At 39.0% G+C, this 20,261-nt stretch overlaps 2 protein-coding genes across 6 annotated transcripts; one reads left to right on the forward strand and one right to left on the reverse strand.

Moving 5' to 3' along the window:
* Positions 1-601: 601 nt before the first annotated feature.
* bloc1s6 (biogenesis of lysosomal organelles complex-1, subunit 6, pallidin) lies at positions 602-7,730 on the reverse strand. Of its 4 annotated transcripts, XM_073464189.1 has the most exons (7): positions 7,152-7,244; positions 6,813-6,913; positions 3,585-3,744; positions 2,500-2,587; positions 2,307-2,393; positions 2,042-2,196; positions 602-1,905 (listed from the first exon to the last, which is right to left on the reverse strand). In XM_073464189.1, the coding sequence occupies exons 2-6, from the start codon at positions 6,874-6,876 to the stop codon at positions 2,077-2,079; spliced, it is 519 nt and encodes a 172-aa protein (XP_073320290.1). In that variant the 5' UTR covers positions 6,877-6,913; positions 7,152-7,244; the 3' UTR covers positions 602-1,905; positions 2,042-2,076. The 4 variants fall into 4 exon arrangements, with proteins under 4 accessions (XP_073320290.1, XP_073320289.1, XP_073320288.1 ...); XM_073464188.1 differs by lacking the exon at positions 7,152-7,244 and adding an exon at positions 7,637-7,730 and having other exon boundaries at positions 602-2,196; XM_073464187.1 differs by lacking the exon at positions 7,152-7,244 and adding an exon at positions 7,633-7,705 and having other exon boundaries at positions 602-2,196.
* On the forward strand, positions 7,301-19,864 carry slc30a4 (solute carrier family 30 member 4). 2 transcript variants are annotated; one of them, XM_073464183.1, is made up of 8 exons: positions 7,301-7,419; positions 7,748-8,270; positions 11,335-11,481; positions 13,449-13,602; positions 13,790-14,018; positions 14,283-14,388; positions 14,470-14,604; positions 17,636-19,864. In XM_073464183.1, exons 2-8 carry the CDS (start codon positions 7,874-7,876, stop codon positions 17,788-17,790), a joined length of 1,323 nt encoding a protein of 440 aa, XP_073320284.1. In that variant the 5' UTR covers positions 7,301-7,419; positions 7,748-7,873; the 3' UTR covers positions 17,791-19,864. The 2 variants fall into 2 exon arrangements, with proteins under 2 accessions (XP_073320284.1, XP_073320286.1); XM_073464185.1 differs by lacking the exon at positions 7,301-7,419 and having other exon boundaries at positions 7,736-8,270.
* Positions 19,865-20,261: the final 397 nt, after the last annotated feature.

Genomic DNA, 20,261 nt, shown 5'->3' on the forward strand with positions numbered 1-20,261 from the left:
TGTACCAAGACCACTCTTTCGGTCAGACTAAGGTTTGGCTGTTTGGTGCGGACCGTAGTCCAGGGAAGGCTTCACACCTGAAATTTTGGTCAAGGTCAAACTGAAAAGTCTGAAAGTCTGGACCAAATAAGGTGGACAACAACTCCCATGATCCCACACTACTTCACTACATCACTTCAACATTCTGTTCAGTTGTGTGTGGTTCATGGAAGACAGACTAAATCCAAATATTACACAGGCTGAACTCACTTATTAGATATTTCTCTCTGACTGTAGCTGTGCTAATCAGTAACATCAGTTGGTGCGAGGAAAGGAAACGGGCCCACCAGTGAGCACGGTTGCTCATCACAGGTTTGGTGAATTGAACGCTGGTCTGTGCTGACACCTGGTGGACTGAGACACTTAATGCAGCTCATCAGTCATTGAGCACGTGCGGCCTGAAAAGATTAAGTTTACACCCGTGGGTACACATGCACAAACTCTTGAAAGCCCATTTTTACATTATAATATAAAAAGTATGCAACCATAACAAAAAGTAACAAAACTTAGAAGACGTTTAACTAAATCCAGAAAAAATAAACAAACGTAATTTTACTACAAATCAGTTTGTGTCGCTTTTATTATTAATAATACAAACAGTGGAGATCCAGTAGTGCATAGAAGCCTTTTGAAAGGTCTGTTAAACAAATTGACAGATGGCTCTGTATGATGGGGGGCGAAGTTTGGTACATCTTATCATCCATTCTCATAAAATCTGGACACCAGAAATACAGTCAGTTAAGTTTAGTACAGACCTATCTGATTTTATACAACATACCTTTTGTTTTTTAATAACATTCAATACTAACTGGGCACAAAGCCCAACAACAACAACATATATTAACACTTTATCTTAAACAAAAGACAGCAAACGCATTGATTCTCCTCCTGCTCATTGTCAAAAGTTTCTTTGTTCCAGTTCATTTCGTGTCACCAGAGGTTGATAGAAGTACCAGCATTTGATGATTCAGTCCATGTCTTTGGTTTGTGGGCATCTTGGCAAATGTCGGACATAAAGGATCATACCAGAGCAGTCGACCAAAAAAGTTTTCAATAGCTAACGGGTGGTAAACTTAGACTCAAGTTACACAATTCCAATTATGCTGGTCTGTACTATAAAAACTGCTGAGACAGGCTATAAAGACAGGCTATAGAGACAGGCTATAGAGACAGGCTATAAAGCATTGTATAAAACAGCTCTTCTTTTATTGTTTTATCTTAACTGGGGTATTGTGCAACACTTGGGTGCAAACCTGTCACATTAATGAGCACCTTCGACTACAATATCACCTAATAATAATTTAAGTTGGACAAAAATAGCAGAGATGCACGATATGGATTTTTTTTCAGCGGATACCAATAATTACCTGGTTCTCATGGCTGATACTGATAACTTCACATTTTTGTATTTTTAAAAAAAGTTCCTGACCTGTAGTTTATGCACATCTGAGGGTAATAAAGGCTGAGATGTGGTGAGCAAAGATGGATGATATAATACTCCATAGCTCTAATAAGATTAGTTGGGCTGAAACTCGTAGACTTTTTCCCTCCTCTCTGAACCCTTACAGAACTTGTATTGTAAATTGCAATAATTTTTCCACACTGCAACAATAGCGTGCTGCGCTTGCTCTTCTTCTTCTCTGGCAGATCGCTAATGACGGATTGTTCATCCCTAAAATATTCAAATACATGTTGATATTCTTCGTAATGGATTGATGATAATGCCTGGATGGCAGGGAAATGCATTCAAAGACGTAAAAAGCCCAGGGCGTTGAGGCAAAGTCTATGATGTGACCACAGCGTTCCTGGTCGAAGGCTGCGTCTCATCTCCCTCTTCCTGCCCTGACTTTGATTCTCTGCTGTATTCTAACAAAATTAAAATACAAAAATGGGCCATAAATTAAAAAATATTAAAATAAACTTGCACTTTGGAAAATGGTCAGCAGCAGTAATGCACGGTATAGTTGATATGCAATAAATAGGCCAAGACATGCAAAACCACCTGTATGTTCCATTGATACAGCAGACTTGGGGATCCTACGTTCTTTTCGCAGGTTTGGCGATAAGCTGCCTTTCTCTCTCGAGCTCCTTCTCTCGTTGCTGCTCCTTCTCCAGCTCCTCCTTCTGCTTCAGTTGCTGCAGCCTCAAAGCTCTTTTCTGACAGAAAACAAAAGTCTACATTTAATTTGTGTATTTGCACCCATCCACCAATAGTCGCTCCATATGCCAATAAAACACATTGTTAATCTGACTGAGATCGGAGATACCTTTAGTTTAGTTGTCTTTTCGTGAAGCATAATCATCTCTTTCCTTATATTCACCAGTTTATTGTGGTAAACCTTCGCCTCTGTAAACTAAAGACAACAAACAGGATTAGAAGTCGTTCCTGCAGGCTGGTGTTGAGAGTAAAAACAAGAGTAACACGAGCACAAATGAGATTATAACTCAGGCTAAACATACCAGTGAATTCAGGTCTAGTAAAGTGTTACATTCTCTGAACTTGGTGACTTCTTGGTCCAGTGTGTCCAACAACACCAGCTGATTTTGTCTGTTTGAGACAAAAATGGAGAGAAAGATATACGTAAATGTCATCAAAACATTACTCATATTTCAAAGGACACCATTGAATAATTAACAGGTCAATAGATATAACAAAACACACTCAGTGCTACCAGCATTAAAGCAGCTGGTCAACCCATCCATCCAGTTCTGCCTGAAGATGATTATCTGCACCACCTGTTTGTTTACTGTGTACTGCTATCTGTGTGTGTATCACATAACAGATGCTGTGCAGGCAAAGACAGCTTGTTTCAAAACATGCTTTGCATATTTTTTTTTTATTTTCTTATGTCTGAACACCAATTAACCCTATAATGTGCACAGTAGAGTTTTATAATTTTTTTTACAGCAAGTATAGTACAAGCATAATTAAGCATTAATCCATTGATATTTTTTCCAGTAAATTGGTGGAAGTATGAGGCTATCGTGTTTCAAATTGGTGTTACAGGAGACCTTTTATGCTTTTTCAGTTTTTTCCTTTCCTTCACTGTTTTATATGTTCTTGTGCATGTCAAAGGTCCTGAAAGTTAAAAAACCCAAAGTCTGCACCAACAGAAGCTCCTTTATCCCACAGAAAACACTGTTCCTGAAACGCCTTGTTAGTAGTCCCGCCATATTCATGGTAGATGTGAAGCTGACTGGAGGCTGAAAACACAACAGAGCTGACCGGAGACATGCTGACAGAAATTTGTAAAGGAAATTTGTATGTTTTCTAAGACTAGCTTTTCACTGCTTTCTTTCTAATTATATTAGAATATTTAAAAGACATGTCAAAAGACAATATACAAGCATATTTATATTACATGGTCATAAACTTGCCCTGTGTTTTTTTGCTTTTATCTTGCAGTTTTACCTCAAATAGACTGGATGAAAAACAACAAGTGTATTAGAAAGTATTGCAGTTCCTATCAAGTGTTAACTTTGCTGGAGACCGTCGGGTGTAAAGGTTAAGTGTGTGATAAAACAATAAGCTGGGAAATACTCACGTGAGCTCTTGAAGGGCTCGTTTAGAGTTCTGTAGATCTGGTAGGTAGTGAGAGAGTAATCCCCCTGTGAGTTTGACCACTGCTTTCTTATCCACAAACACATTCTCTACAGGGGCTGAGCTCTCCAGACGCTGTGAGTCCTGCTGTGCCAGCTGGAGATCTGTCAAATATTCAAGAACAAATTAAATGTTCAAAGCATTTAGTATTGTGCCACCAAAGTCCCTTCAATGAAGAAACCAATTTTCCAATTTACTGATTGTAATTTTAGCTTCACAAACTTCACACTGACATCCTTCAAAGCTGACAGGCGACTTTTCACCTCTTTTATTCTGACACTTGAGATGTAAGATTGCGTTGTTTTAAGTAATGTCACATCTTTTACATTGAAAAGGGCTGAAAGCTGCACTGAAAACATTGTACATTCCATCCCATATTTCATTTATTCATTACCAAAATAATCACTGGACAATGCCAACATAATAAGCATGCAAGAAGAGAAGTTTTGCCTTGCATTTGTTGAACTAATTTGTTGAATCCTGCATAATGTACTGCATATGTCTGTACACATGACCTGGAAGACTACCTTAAATCTCATCTACTCTTACATCTCATCTTTGCTGTTCTGAAACTCTGGTCTAACCTGCTGCAGTCACAGTTTGATGCTTCAGGAATCCAAAACTAAAACTATCCAGGAAAGACTGCTTTTACTGTAAGTGCAGCAACCTCATGAAAACATTTGCAACACCACCTGAAAACCTAAACATGAGAATTTATACATCAGGGAGGGTCTAATGCTGCTTTCATGTCATATAGGAGAGATAGTAGAGATGAGAAAGATTTCCATGTTTAACCAGTTGAATGACTGCAGACTTGGTCGTGTTAGCTGAGCAATGAAAATATAACACATTATGCATTATATTTGGGTTTGATGAACACACTTTAGTTAATGTCAGGGATTCATGCTTGTTTGGTTTTCAGGCACTTCTGAATTTCTAGGTGCCAAGACGATTATAATCAGAGCTTTCAGAGAACATTCTTAGTCATAATCCTGGCCTGGATGTCAACATAAATGCTCCAGTCAGGAACTGGTAATTATGATAATTCTTATATGACATAACACAGCGTAAACAAAGATGTTTTTGACTAGCATTATGGAAGTGCTGGATCAACTGTTTATTGGAGCTGGGCTTACCCTCCTACAAGAAAAGGTAGTGGGACGCTACACAAAGTTCTCCCCTTCTCTCCTACTTTGACTAAAACACAGCATTACAGAAGGGACTAAAGGCCAGGATGATTCAGCCTCTGCTGTTGCTTTGATTTTAACAATGAAAAATTTGTGTCCCTAAATGTGTCACTCAGATTTGATTAATACTACTACGTATGAAAGGTTAAACAGACATATAAAACAAAGTGTATGTATAATATTTAACCAGAAACATCTTTTTGATGTTCACGGCCTCACCCTCACAAGCTAGTAACAGTCACCCACAAGTGAATGAGGATGCATGAGCTGCCCGATGACAGGCACAAACTAGGTCTGGATTCAACTAATCTATACTTAACTTAAACACATTTTCATTCAACTAAACTAATCCTAGTTTACCCAAAAATCAAAATTCAGTCATTGACGGAAAGTCAAGTGAAGTTTCGTAGTCCACAGAACTTTTCTGGAGCTTCACAGCAAAACAGCTTTGCTGCATTCTGCTAAACAACTGAAGTAGATGGGGACTTGTTTTAAAAAAACAACCCCCCCAAAAAGCAAAATATGGCTCCAAACAGCTTGTCCGGTGTAATCCTAGTCTCCAAACTAATTTGAGAAGATGTTATTTACACTCTTTCTTAAGAAAGTCACAAACCCCGCAAAATGACTTGTCTGATTCATAATTTGAGCCATTCGGTCCAATAAAATTGGGAAAGTCTAGAAGAGCCACAAGATTAAATTATTTTATTTCTATTCAAATTAGCCGGGCGCTAAACCGGAAATTAGTCAGCTCGGTCGGCGGAAGTCTCTGTAGAGTGGTGGTGTTTGTGGTCCCACAACCTGGAAATCAGTTGGCATTTTGGCACATCTGGTTCCCTTGTCTCAAAATCCATGAGGTTTTTGAATTGTTTTTCGGTTAAATGCCCAAAATAAGGTCTGTGGTTACCACAGGCTTAAGATATTTACACATTTTGGCCTTCGACATATAATACATCATTAAATGTCCCACAATTTAATTATAAAGCGGTTGCTAACAAGTGGTTAAATACGACACCAGATGTTATCATAGACATTATACCTGATCACAGTGAACACGGAGACTCATCTACTCACTAGTCCGTCTTTACAGGCCGACTTTAGTTACAAACTATTTTAACTCTAACTTTACAACTTGTATCGAGATCAGTTTATAGAAAACGTGTATAGTAATTGTGAAGTAAGACGCTTAGTGGTGGTGATGTTTAAGTCGTGACCGTGATGTAGTCTGTTTAAAGCCTAAGATTAGCTTTTTACTTCTAGCGATTTAATTTACACTTTAAAAAAACAACAGTCATTCATCTGTGATGATTATCTTGCTGAACAAAACGTGTAAGTATCATACACTTGTGTTTGCCACAGAGATTATTTTTGGGGATATTCCAAAATCCAATAGAAAAATCCCCATCAGCTTTTTGACAAGGGAACCAGAGCGATGCTTACTTACAGGTTAGCCTACAAAAATGCATCACTGCTACACAACTCTAGTGCGCACACTCTATGGGCCCCATAACACTGAAGTCCAGCTTTTTTGGCTTCAAAACGTCGCTGAGCGGCTGTCATAGGAATGACGGGGGCTCTGCCTCCAACGTGTGTGTCCAGATTTCAATGTAACATCCTTGGTCTGAAGCGGGTCGACCAAGCATCTCAGGTGTAAATTATGTCTCTTCAAATTAATTTGGGATCTTTGGGCTTCTGTAGACTTGGATTACACCAAACAAGCTGTTTGGAGCCATTTTATATAAAAAAAATTGACTGATTTTGACATTTTAAAACAAGTCCCCATCTACTTCAGTTGTTTAGGGGAATGCTGCAGCGCTGTTTTGCTGCAAAGCTTTAGAAATGTTAGGTTGACGAACAAAACTTCCCCTGACTTTCCATCAGCATGATGAGCACATAATGACTTAATTTTCATTTTTGGGTGAACTTTTCCTTTAACTCCAGGAGGCCTGGTCATTGTAGGCCTGACAGGTGTGGACAGCATCACATACCTTCACTGTGTGTTTCTTCACTCTGAGATGAAGGTCCTTCATCTTCCATCTCCTCTACCTCCATCTGCAACCACTCTGTCGACCCAGACTGCTTTTATAACCTGAGAACAGACACAAATAATCAGGCAGAATGACCCCACAGCTTTATCTGATGGAAATCCTCAGTTAAACCTCTTTGTCATGACGTTAGCTTATCTGAATACCGAGCATCTAACTGTTGAGGAAGTATTTAGCTAGCTTGTTGAGCTGCTTCATGATGTGTATCTACATCATGACACATTCGCCTTAGCTGCTCCGCTGTCTATAAACACTTCAGCTCAGTCAGCACCATCTTCTTACCTGTTTGACTGTCTATTTAAGCTGAGCTGTAGGTGAGAAGATTGATGTTGACCGAAGGCTGAAGAATCAACCGCAGGATTTTTGTTGCTGCGTCTAACAAACGTCATGTGACTCCTGCGTCATCATGTGACTGTCGGTGAAACCAAACTTGCTAGTGCTACTTCCGAGTGCGGAGGTAGAGCTGCGACTCTGATGTTTACACCAGTATTACCATGCCAGTATCTCCTTAAAAACAGCTAAGTTTGTACAACTGAAGGTACATCTACAGGTAAGGGCTCCTTGTTATTTTTCATACAAACTACCACACTACAAGGGCTGTCTGTTTGTCGCGGACTGACATGACAAGATAGCTAACCTTTACTAGCTAGCTTGTTACTATTTAGCCAAGGATGTTTTTTAAGAGGGCTGTTGAGCTCAAAGTTTATCAGCTCATGCGAGGACGTAAGTGACACAGGGATGTACATATAACACATCCAGTCACCAACTTGATAATGACATGAACAGGTTCGTTGAGATCTCGTTGTTGAATTTGCTGAGCTGTTCTGACGTGAAACGATGCTCTCGCTCCGTTCTCCTTTCTCGCCGCTCTCCTCCAGGTGCTAAAATGGAGTAGAAATGCACGTTTTCAGCCCTACCTCGCTGCAGAGAATGCGAATGACTCCCGCCAGAAGGCAGTAACCTAAAGCCAGAACACACCTGGATACACCTGGATATTATTAAAGATGTCAGGTGGGAACTTTTTGAGCAAGGTGCGGTCCGCCTTTAGAAGGGAGCGGGACGACTGGGACCTGAGCGACACGGCGCCCTTCGACTTCTCCGACGAGCTGGTGGAGGATGAGACGCCCAAGTTCAACAAGCTGAAGGTCGTGGTCTCCGGAGAGATGTCCGACTACTCTGCCGGAGCTCCGTCCAACGGGGTGGCCGTGAACACGCTGGTGGTGGCGGATGATGACGACTCCCTGCTCGAGTCCTCCTCCAGCCTGGGCAGCCCGGGATTAAACATGGACCCCTGTGACAGCTGCTCCAAGAAGAGGGAGAAGATCAAGCACAAGAGGGTGATGAAGAGGCTTGTTATGGCAGCTGTGCTGTATTTCCTTTTCATGACGGGTGAAATTATAGGTAAGTGTGTGCAGAATGATCCTGACACTAAATTTTTTTTGTTTAAAGGGTGAGTCCACCGATAATGCACATTAAAGTGTGTTTACAGGTGTTGGGGAGTAATGCTGCACACCAGCGCCTCTGCATCAACAGCATGAACACACACAGGCAGGATATAATGCAACTTAGCCACTGAGTGACAACACTGGAGGCAATATATCAGATTAAATGCAGCTTCATTTGGAGCCACCAAACTCTTTATACCACTTTTCCACATATGCAGTAGTACTCCCTCGGACCTGTAAACACACTTCAATGTGGAGTTTCCCTTTAATACATTATTTTATCACTGCTGGTCCGTCAGTGACTTGTCAATTATTGCAGGAAACTTTATGGCTGACCTGTCAAAGAGAGGTTGAAGATGAATGTGAATGATTAGTCGATTGAAAGAAAATGAACGCCAAATATTTTGTTGTTGAATGCTGGCTCCAGCTCCTAAATGTGAGGATTTGCTGCTTTGCTTTGATAGTTAATTTTTGATTTGATAGTTAGTTTTGGACTGTTGGTTAGATAAAAAAAAGAAATTTGGGTTCTGGTAAACTTGTGATGAGCGTTTTTTTACATTTTAAAAATATATTCTTTTTATAGTCTAAATGATTAGTTGATAATAAAAATAATCATAAGTTGCAGCCCTACATTTAATATGTGTTTGTCGGGACAGGTTGTTCAGATAAACACAACTGAATAATGCCAGTACCTTAAAATGATCGAACAGAAGAGACATTTAGTTTCACATCAGCAGTCAAATAAGTTGCAAAAAATGAATTGTAAAGCATCCTGTAAAGGGTTGGTTTACAAAGATTATAATGAAATATGATCGTACATACCCCAAGTGGTATGTCAGTATGGATGCAGATCAGGGTTTTGAAAACATGTTGGTTTGGTACAGACCCCAACAAATGTCCAGTCATCCTGTTTTTGTTTTTTTTCCTCGTAAAAATTAAAGTTTTGGTGCAAAAAATTAACATTTACGGTAATCTTGAATCATATAGCAATCGTTAGGACAAATTAACACAACATGATTGTTTTTGACAATATCTTGCAGCCATAGTTTCCAGCAATGTTTGATTAGGTAGGTGACCTTGCCTGAAACAAAGACTACCTCCACCAACATCATAAAACATTAACCTTTAGGAAAATGTAGCAGAGTTGCTGTGAGTGTGGCTTCTGTTTGACATGTACTTCCTTAGTGTATTGAGCACCACAAATCACCTCTGTTGTATTGTGATGGATGGATAAATCTAAGATACAGATGTCTGATTATTTTTTTTTTTGTTTGAATGACTCAAACCCAGGATGACATGATACATTCGCAATACAATATATTCACACACTTTTGCCTCAGAGATGGTGATGACTTATCTATGAGCAAAGTCTGTCTGACTTTCCGTAATTTTGTCTGATTGAATGGTTTTTGGATGCATGGGAGTTTGTTGCTTGTGAGTGACATTCCGAACCACCAATCACAATCCTAGAGTGGTGTTGGGATGTTGGGATGACGTATTTTGGAGGCCAACCCGAAAGTTAGCATCACTCTGGTTTCCCTCTACAAAAAGCCTATGGGATTTTTTAATTGGATTTGGATTAGTGCCAAAATAATCTCTGTGGCAAACACAAGTTTATGATACTGACATGTTTTGTTCAGCAAGATAATCTTCACAGATGAACACCACTTTTGTGATTTTCGAAGCAGAAATGAAATCGCTAGAAGTAAAAAGCTAATGTTAGGCTATAAACAGACTACACTTTGGTCACAAATTTTATGACGTAGAACAAAACATGTAAATATCTCAAGCCTGTGGTAACCACAGACCCTATTTCAGGCATTTAACCAAAAAGCAATTCTAAAAACTTTGAGATGAGGGAACCTGATGTGCAAAAATGCCAACTGGATCAGAAATCCAAAAATCAGAAGTTTTAGGACTCATTACTAACCACTCTATTTTGCTTGACCAATTTATCAAACAAAGCAGGGCCTACTTTACTTGTTTGATAAAATGCACCCCCCTAAAAAATCGCCCCAATCATTTTAGAATAATAATTATTTCCAAATAGAGCTTTTTCAGTTATTCTTTAAATATTCCTGCATCATTTCGTATCACAATATACTTATTAGAAAAAGATCCAGTATCGTGCAGCCATTATTTGTTTCAGGGTTGTTGTATCAGGCTGTTGCTCCCAGCTTTACATCAAGATCATAGTCACTGCAGTTTTTGTTGAAAGGAAATGGAAAGGAAAGCAGCCAGAAGTCCTTTTTATTGATTAGACATGTCCAGCCCTCATTTTAACCTCAGCTGAAGGGACTGTCCTGCTGACTTGCCTTTGCTAGATTATTTCAGGGACTGTCAGGGGACTGTCCTGCTGACTTGCCTTTGCTAGATTATTTCAGGGACTGTCAGGGGACTGTCCTGCTGACTTGCCTTTGCTAGATTATTTGATTTACCTTTACTAATCTTTGGATATAACCTTTTCTGGTAATAAATTGTTATACCAAAAAAAAAATAAATAAATAAACAAGGCACAAACATATAAATGCCTGTGTTATGCACTGGCTGTTTTGAAAACCATTAGGTCAACATGTGCTCATCATTTTCAGTGTTTTCCACATGAGATAGAGGGCCTTTGTTTTCTTCATGAGCCATGTTTCCTAATGAGGAAGTGGTGACTGGAACATAGCTACTTTGATTGTTTGCTGAAAGTGTGTGACTGTTCACCACTTTTTAAAAACTAGATTTCATTCTCCTAGAGGAACATTAAATTATATGCTGTTTTATGGCACTGTCATCAAGTGAACTATCCCAAACAAACAGAAAACTTTCAATGTACCTGTGGCTCCAAAGAGTATCATGTCGTCTCACATCATATCTAGAAATCTAACCATGTTCAGTTCTGTCAATGTTGATTTATATCTGCGTGGAGCCGCACCTATCTAAACTTTATATCTGTAAAATTGTGCATGTACAAATAGCTCAGATAGTTCTCAGCAAACGTAACTTTAATTGTTCACACTGTCTTTTATTTTCAGGTGGTTACTTGTCAAACAGCTTAGCCATTATGACTGATGCTGTGCACATGCTAGCAGATGTGGTGGGCATTTTGTTTTCTCTGCTGGCCCTCTGGCTCTCCACCAAACCGCCCACCAAGAGATTTACCTTCGGACTGCATCGCCTCGGTGAGTGTCTGATTGCAGATGCCTTACTTCCTCTTTCCACTACCCCTTTTCTCTCCACTCCTTTCGTCATGTGTGAGGTAAACGGATACAGCGCGTCTTGTTTTGTTGCAGATGAATCATGTTCAAAGAGGAAAGTGTGTGCTCAGCAGTGTTCAAAATGGATCAAATTCCAGATAGGATACACAAGCAGGTCATTTAAATTTCTGCCAGTAGCTGTTAAATTTAGACCCATGTCTAAATGTGGGCTGTGTGCCTAGATTCCACTAACGAAATTTACCTTTTACAGTGTTTGGTGAAAAATAAATGTCTACAAAATACTGTTTAGTTAGTACATCTCGTGATTTTTAACTGAATGCTACACTGTTGCCAAATGCCTGCAATAATTCATGGAGATGAGCACCAATTATTTAAACTCAGATACAGAAAAAAATAGCTTTTATTTATTGATTTTGGCACAATATTGCCAGACATCTTTGTTTAAGATTTTTTCTACAGCAGTTGGTTCCTTTAATGCTTCCCTGTAAGAGGCAAACCGTCACACAACAGACCCTTATTTACAGAGTAGAATATTAAAGAAGAAACAAGAAGAAAAATCAAATAACTGGGACAGAGAGAGTCATTATTAGAATGGAAACATAGACAAGAAACAAGGCAATGGTTCACAGCACCAGCAAAAATTGGAATAATTCCTTTTCATTATAACTCTATCCATAAGTAACACAATAAAAACATGTATGAGTATTTTGGTTATGTGTTTCAAACACTTTCTGTAATTAAACATGTAACAGCTGAGACAAAATCTCATCAAATGGGGGCCCTCCGTCTAATTTGTGTCAGTTCAGGGGTCCCTGACATGAAAAAGTTTGAGGACCACTACTGTAGAGGACAGCTAAAAGCAGTCTTTGCTAGATCAGACCTAGCGCATGGTTCATTAAGTAACTACCAGTCACTGCAGGGGGTTCAGTGTGGGCCACAGTACCAGAGTTAATATAATATATTAGATGGAAACTGTCCAACAAGGGATTAGTGAATAAATACATTAAATACCTAAAATAGTTAATGAAACTATGGGCCTCAGAGTGGAGACAACATGTCTATGATACAGGAACAAAGAAGCAAACTGCTTTACAATTCTCTTTCGTCACGTCAGTTCTCTGTACGAGAAGCACAGCGTCTTTTTTAGTTCACCACCAGGGATTTCTATCTGATATTTAAATGTGAAGCAATTTCCCAAGAGGCCAGATGCAGCGAGATTTGTATTCTAACCCTCTCTCAGTGTTAAACCCAGTCAGAGTGAAGATATGCTTTGTAACTTAATGTAATCTATATCTCAGGATATGACTTGTTTTATTTTCATCAAGGATTAACTTGAGATAACTAAGGGCAGGACAGGAGTCATAAACACAAAATATACTTGATCACAAACAGCATGTAGCATAGAGACTCTCTATAGTTCTCATGGATAAATAGGTGATTGAACATTTTTAAGACCATCTCAAATAGGAGTAGTCTGATGTCTTAAAGCATGGTTAATAATTATTACATTTTAACAGAGCGGATTATTCAAATTGTTTGATACGATTCTTAAATCAAATCTAATAAAATCCTTAAATGTCTTATTTTGTCTACAGCACAAAGATATTCAGTTTACTGTCATAGAGGAGGACAGAAACCAGAAAATATTCACATTTAAGAAGCTGGACTCAGAATAGTTGGAGATCAATTTGATAGTGCAGTTGTTGCAGCTCTAATCTAATATATTAGGCATGTTTTAGTCGTAGTAGATATTTCTAAGCAGTTTTACCCAATATTTTCAGCTAAGCCCCAATAGATATTCAGGCACACAGACATTTGTCTTGTCTTAACCTGCCTTTGGAAATCAGGTTTTTCTCACAGCTTTTGTGAGCCATTGTTATTGTTCTGGATATGTTTTGTATGCACTTCTGATTTGTCATTTCCTGTCGTAGAGGTAGTATCGGCAGTCCTCAGCGTGTTGCTCATCTACATTCTGACGGCTGTTCTGGTCTATGAGGCGGTGCAGAGGACGGTACACCAAGACTTCAACATAGATGGAGATGTCATGCTCATCACTGCAGCTGTGGGAGTGGCTGTCAACCTCATGTAAGTGGGGGAAATGTTTCTGTTTAGAGAAAACTGTGAGGATTTTACAATGCAGCGACATGACAACGATGAACGAATGCCTGAGGCTAGAATATCAGTTCAGTCCAAAGTATTGTCTAAAATTGGACACACTATATCTAACGTTAATTAAATTAAATCCCTCCTTCTTTGTTTTCTTGTGTCTCAGAATGGGTTTCCTGTTAAACCAAGGTGGTCACCTCCACGGCCACGGCCACAGCCACGGTCATGGACACTCTCACGGCTCTGCAGCTGCCTCACATTCACATTCAGGTGGATCTGGTCAGCAGCAGAGGCAACACGGCAGCCTGGCTGTAAGAGCTGCCTTCATCCACGCTTTGGGAGACCTTCTCCAGAGTGTCGGGGTGCTCATAGCTGCTTACGTTGTCCGCTTCAAGGTACCCTGCCTTTTTAAACAATTATTGTCCACGAATGTTAACATGGTTTACTTGTATTTGTTAAATGTTAGTATTTAGAATCATTGTTTAGAAAACTTTAAATCTCTTTGAGCTGATATAATTGAACAGTTATTTTCGTATATTAGATTATGTGAGCATACAATAGGTGCTTGACTGATTGAATTGAAGAAAGTAATTATGCATCAATAAATGTAGAAAGAAAATGGATTTTAGTTGATCTGATGTAACTCTTTGACTTCACAGCCGGAGTTTAAGTTGGCAGACCCCATCTGTACCTACATCTTCTCCGTTCTGGTTCTCATCACCACATTCCGCATCATACGAGACACTATAGTCATCGTGCTGGAGGGTGAGTCTTTGTCAGATTATGTTGTTTAGAGTGTTTATAGTGGTGTAGGTGCATTATGTTGCTTTCATCCTCCTGTGTCAGGTGTTCCCAGGCATCTGGACACTCGGCGAATCAGAGAGGACCTCCTGAAGCTGGAAGATGTCCAATCCGTCGACGAGCTCAATGTGTGGGCGCTGACAGCTGACAAGACTGCAGCACTGGTGCATCTCCAGCTCAGTGAGTAGCTACATGACATCAGTACACCCAATGGAACCAGTCAGATGTTTGCATACAATAACTTCCAGGAAGAAAAGTCCTGCCTTAACTAGCTTACCCTCAATTTAATCAATTAAATATTTTTTTCAAAGTGTATCATTAATAACAATACTTTCACTAACATTATACCCCCAAAGTAGTTACTCCAGTTGTTTCTAAACTTTTTCTGTGGGGAAGATTAGATTACAATATTTCCTCTTGTGTTTCTGGTGAACCCGAGGACAAGATATGCTTCGTCATATGATCTTGTCTTTATTTTGTGTTTGTTTGGTAGCCTTGCTGCGCCCCGATGTGATTACCCTAGGGGCCTGAGTTAGATTGAGATGCCGCTGTTGTGTAGCATTGATTACAATACGTCACCCAAGCAACAGCCACATTAAGTAATTCATTCAATCAGCAATGTTCATGTAGTGTGGTTCTGCTTGTCAGTGATGTTAAGTGAAGTTCGTAAACAGAAGTAAAAGAAAATTACAGCAATCTCAACGATTCACCTGGAAAAAAGATTGTGGACGCCTTCAAGATCGAGCACAATCTAAATTGTCAGATCACCCACCCCTAAAACAGGTCAACATTTAGAAATACCCCAAGCAGTGATTACAGCTTGAAGTGTTATTGGCTTTGGAGGCTTGTTGTGTCTGGATTTTGGCGAGTGTATCTAGTAACGTCTATCTTCAAGGCGTTCCAAAGAGGGATACATATCAGTGATCTGGCTCAGCTGCTTGTGGCCTGAACACTTTGATGTAGATAGTTTCCACTGCTTATTTGGTAGTGTGTTAAATGTCAGAGCAGAAAATCTCTGGAATTTGCTTGTATTTGGATTGAATCTTTGTTTTATTAATTCTGCCACCCTCAGGCTTCACAGTAGAGATGATGTTAGATGGGTGATGTGCTGAGACTTGTGTCTGCCAAATATACCGTGCTGCAGCACTGCTCTTGACTTCAGTTTTCATTTTATCGGACCACAGAATATATTTGCCTTTCATCTCTCACCAAACTTTAGTGTCTATGAACCGTCTATGTTAAAAAAACAAAACAAACAATGACTGTCTTATCACTGTCTTTGCTTTAGCAGCTGTTTTGAGCAGCTGTTTGGTCATTCAAAGCAGTTCTGCACATGCATGTTGTGTAAACTACAGGAAACAAAAGTGATGCAGCAGTCTGGATCTGCCGACACGTCAGTCTAAACTGCCGCTGCGGCTTCTCTTTCTGATTGTGTGTGAGTTCTTTGAGATGTGTGTGTGTGCTGCTGATGGACATTATTCTTTACAATAAAATGCACAAAGAAAATTGAATGAATTCAAATAAATAGTAGATATACCTTTAAGAACTTTATGAGCACCCCAGAATAAAAACAAAAACATTTTGATGTCTTGAAAAGTTTAATTGGCAGAAACTTTTCAAACTTGCACTGTGTATTCATAACTCGGCACATTCCCTAAAACCACTGAAATACAGCTTTACCTGACTTGTTGTAAGGGTAATGCAATACATAACTTTCCTAACTCCTCTAAATCACTCTACATGGACAGCAAACTAACAGTTACGACCAAATACCATATTGCAAATTACTTGTGAGAAAAGAATTGATATGCAGGGATGCAAATTTTAAGCAGTTTGTTTTAATTGATAGTCGACTGCCTTAACAATTGATTACCGGTTAATCATTAATTATGTATAGGAAATAGGTTGCAAAATAAGAGTAGGCTTCATTAGGAGTTAAAAGAACAAATAAAGTAAACACAAGGTTACTTGAATCATAAACTAAATAACACAAAATAATGACTTCATTTTAATTGTGGAGCTCCCGTCGGTCGTTATTCAACAAAATCCAACCCTCATTGAGGCTACTAAATGGCTAAAATGTAATAATTTCAGTTTGTTTATAATTTCTTTTGAATTTTTTAACTCACAAATTATTATTAATTACATTTTCTAGTAATTAGCATTTTGTATTTTAATTTGACGTGCAGTATTTGAGCAAGTGTTTTGTAGTTTGGAACAAGATACATTGATGCATTTGTCCCCATCAGTTCATACATTTGTAACTGGTTAAATTGTTGACTGCAATTAATTGATTAATTATTAATCATTTTACATCCCAAAGTGTGTGAATTAGTAAAACATTTACACATACCATCAACTAAACATTTACTTTTATCAACCATGTTTCTGCACATATGAAGTCAGCAAGTTGTGTACCAACATTTTTGCACGCTCTCTAACTGAGGGGACATTCATGAATTTTCAAAGTTGGAAAATCATTTTTTGATTACTCCCAACACCACATGAATTGGCTAGCAGTTTGATTGACATGTATCTTTGCTCACATCTTGTCATTTCCTGTTAGAAAAAAAAAAGTTAAATATGTGAAACATAATACTAAGACAAGTAGTATGTACTGTATAGAAATAGTATGTAGAAGGGAATAGACTACAGACAGTCAAAATATCTGACAGATCAAAAAACTAGTCATGTTCTTGTATTTCTTCCTTTGTGTTTTTTATTTTAACGTTTTAAGTTATGTAGTTTGAGAAGGACATGTCTGCTCAGCTCATTTATATACAGCAGAAAATTCATATAAAATGGAGGGTGAACCATGAACAGAAATCACAGATCACCTGTATAGCATTTTAATAGGCTCCCCGTCTTAATTCAAACAGCTGCTTACAAACTTACATATGGGTCTGATAACATTATATAAAAAGAAATCAGATCTAACAGGCACAGTTCATCTTGAACGAGCTTGTTGTGACTTTGCAGGAAAGCACAAGTGTAACTAATGACAATGACGAAGGCTCAGTTTGTCCCAGAGTAAACTTCACTGAGTAAGCTGAAACTGGCCTGACTAGATTAAAACAGTCTTTATTAGTTTGATTAATTACACCTCAGTTTTTCCTGCTGTGACATGTCAAAACGTCTGCTGGGAATAGAGTCTATTGGGACATTCTGTGTGTTGCTTCATTTATACTCACATGCATGTTTGTTTTCACAGCGCCCTCTAGTGCTAACAACTGGGAGGACGTCCAGGCGAAGGCCCGCCACCTGCTGCTCCACACCTATGGTCTCACCAGGTGCACAGTGCAGGTCCAGACACACAGACAGAGGCTGTTACGCAGTTGTGCTAACTGCCAGCAGCCCAGCGCCTAAAGACAGAGACTCTTCACTCCTACATTGACTTCCACAGTGCATCTCATGGAGCCAGATGGCAGACGACACAGTACACAGAGGGCCTGGATGTCGCACCGCTGTCGCAGCTCAGTGCCACAGCAGGAGCAACAATATACAGTGTTAAGTGGAAAGAGATTGGTGCCAAAGGACAGTCAGTAGAACAACAGCAGATGCAAATTTTTAATTAAAGGATCACTACAGCCTCCAGGGACCTTGTGCTCTTATGCTTGCAAAGCTCTCAGATTGGAGTTTGAATTTTAAAGTCTCAGCCGAGAAGAATGAAAAATATCTTGCTCTTAATTCACCATTAAAGCCTATCCCAACAGGTAACTTTTTTTGTATTTCACTGTTGATTTATCACGACTGATGTTTTGTCATCAGATGTTAAATTTAACTTTTTGTTACTAGGTGTGAGGACTGTGTCCTATTTTATTATTTTACTGAGGATGTCAGCAAATGAAAACAGTACCTCATGTCATATGACAACAACTGTGGTCATAGTGCATTTAAGCTGTATTCCTCACCACTGGAATTAGTGAGGCAACACACCTTTATCGTTGTTTCTCTATAGACGTTTCAGCTCATCTCCTGCACTTCAGCTAAAGTCTGTTGGAAGTAGGGCTGCCCCTGAATAAAGATTTTCAGAGTCTTTATTTAGTAGTCGTTAGGTCAAACTATTAGTCAGCTATTCACTGCATGTCTATGCTAATAATTTAATCAGTTAAAGAAATATATTTTTGGGGCACAAACGAAGCAAGTCGCCTGTTAGTGACAATGTTAACGACAAAAGCAGTAACATAACGATGTCCAGACAGGAGACTGCACATTGTGTTAATTTATTCAAAACAGTATAACATTAGACGTTGTTCAAACATAGGAATTACCTCCAATTTTACAAAAACAAACACTCACAGATTTTTTTGACACAATGGAGGATGTATACTTACAAATTAACTCCAAACTCACTCCACTGCCGCTTCATGCCTTTCCTGTCCCCACCTGAACCCGCCTTATTTGTCCTTGGAGTCCTGGTCAGAGCTACTGTACCGTTAAAGGTGCAATATGTAAGAATGATGTTAACTGGAGATACTGTAAGCTGGTTAACTCAGTTATCTGTGCAGCTTGTAGTCCAGACTGGGAGCTCAGGAAATGTTGGTGTTAAGCTCAGGAGCTTTGGACCTGGATGGGCTGGGGCTAGCAGGTTAACATGCTGATTTCAGTATACAGAAGCTATAACAAATTTGTTATTTATTTACATTCTGTTGATAATTTTAATCAGTGTTTGAATGATTTCAACTAACATTCTCACATACACTGCAATTTTAAATCACTCCAGTGAAAGCCACTGTATTCCCTGTCAATAAAAAACTGGTCTCCATCAGTCTCGATCCCTATGGTCCCACACTTTTCATGGTTAGCTGCATGGCAAACTGAGCTACTAGGAGCTACAGTTAGCAGCAGTTAGCAAGGTCTGTGTTGCAACCGTCCTCTACTTTCTTTGCGGTGCTTACGACAGGGCCCAGCTCCGGAATGGGGTGTGAGGATCTTTTCTGCGAGCAAGCTACTAATGTAAACTTGGTCGACTAAGACTCTTCACATCATCGATTTATTTGACTCTTAGGGGGCAGCCGTAGTTGTAAGGCAGATTTTCAATAAAGACAAAATTAGATATTGACACTTTTAACACTCATTGTATTCTAGCATGTCTCTTAGTTGTGGCGAGCAAGCAACTGACAATCAAAGTGTGACTGACTTTGAATAAGACTTCCGTATGGTTTCAGCCTTACACTCTATACTCAGCTTTCTTCATATCATTAACTGACAGTATCATGATGCAGACGGGTTTGGGTAATGTTCAGTATTTGCAGTGTGTTACTGGGAGGGAGATGTGAGTTAAAATTTGCCAATAATGGTGTTAATTGTGTTTTCTCTGTCAAGTGTTAAGAGGCTGTGTGGAGGTTTATGGTAAATCTTCCACGTCTCTGATCTTAATCATCAAGAGAAATCAGGAACTGGATCACTGTTTTTGTTTATAATAAAGTATTTAATCTTTTGTGTCTCTCAGCTTCCCATTGTTATTCACCGCTTCATGTTCATGCACTCTGGAAAGTTAATGTTCACTGCATTAGTCATTGTTGCTGAATGAACAAATGAATTAAAACAAAAAATGATAAAGTATGAAGACAGAATTTGCGATCGTAAGTCAGATGTAGCTGATTGCATACTGTAGTATCCTTAATCTGCTGCTGTCCTTTTTCAACACTGGGTGGCGTACTTTTACAATAGCTGAGATATTCTTTTCATGACCATGTAGATAAGATAACGTGCATAAATATATATAGTTTGCATTACACTTCCCTATTTAATACCATTACATTTAACCCTCTAAATGCTGGTGCACACATGGGTTGAACTGCAACAAAACAAATACACATAGTTCTGTCTAAAAT

Source organism: Pagrus major, chromosome 4 (assembly GCF_040436345.1).
Source record: "Pagrus major chromosome 4, Pma_NU_1.0".
In the NCBI taxonomy this organism is placed as follows: domain Eukaryota; kingdom Metazoa; phylum Chordata; class Actinopteri; order Spariformes; family Sparidae; genus Pagrus; species Pagrus major.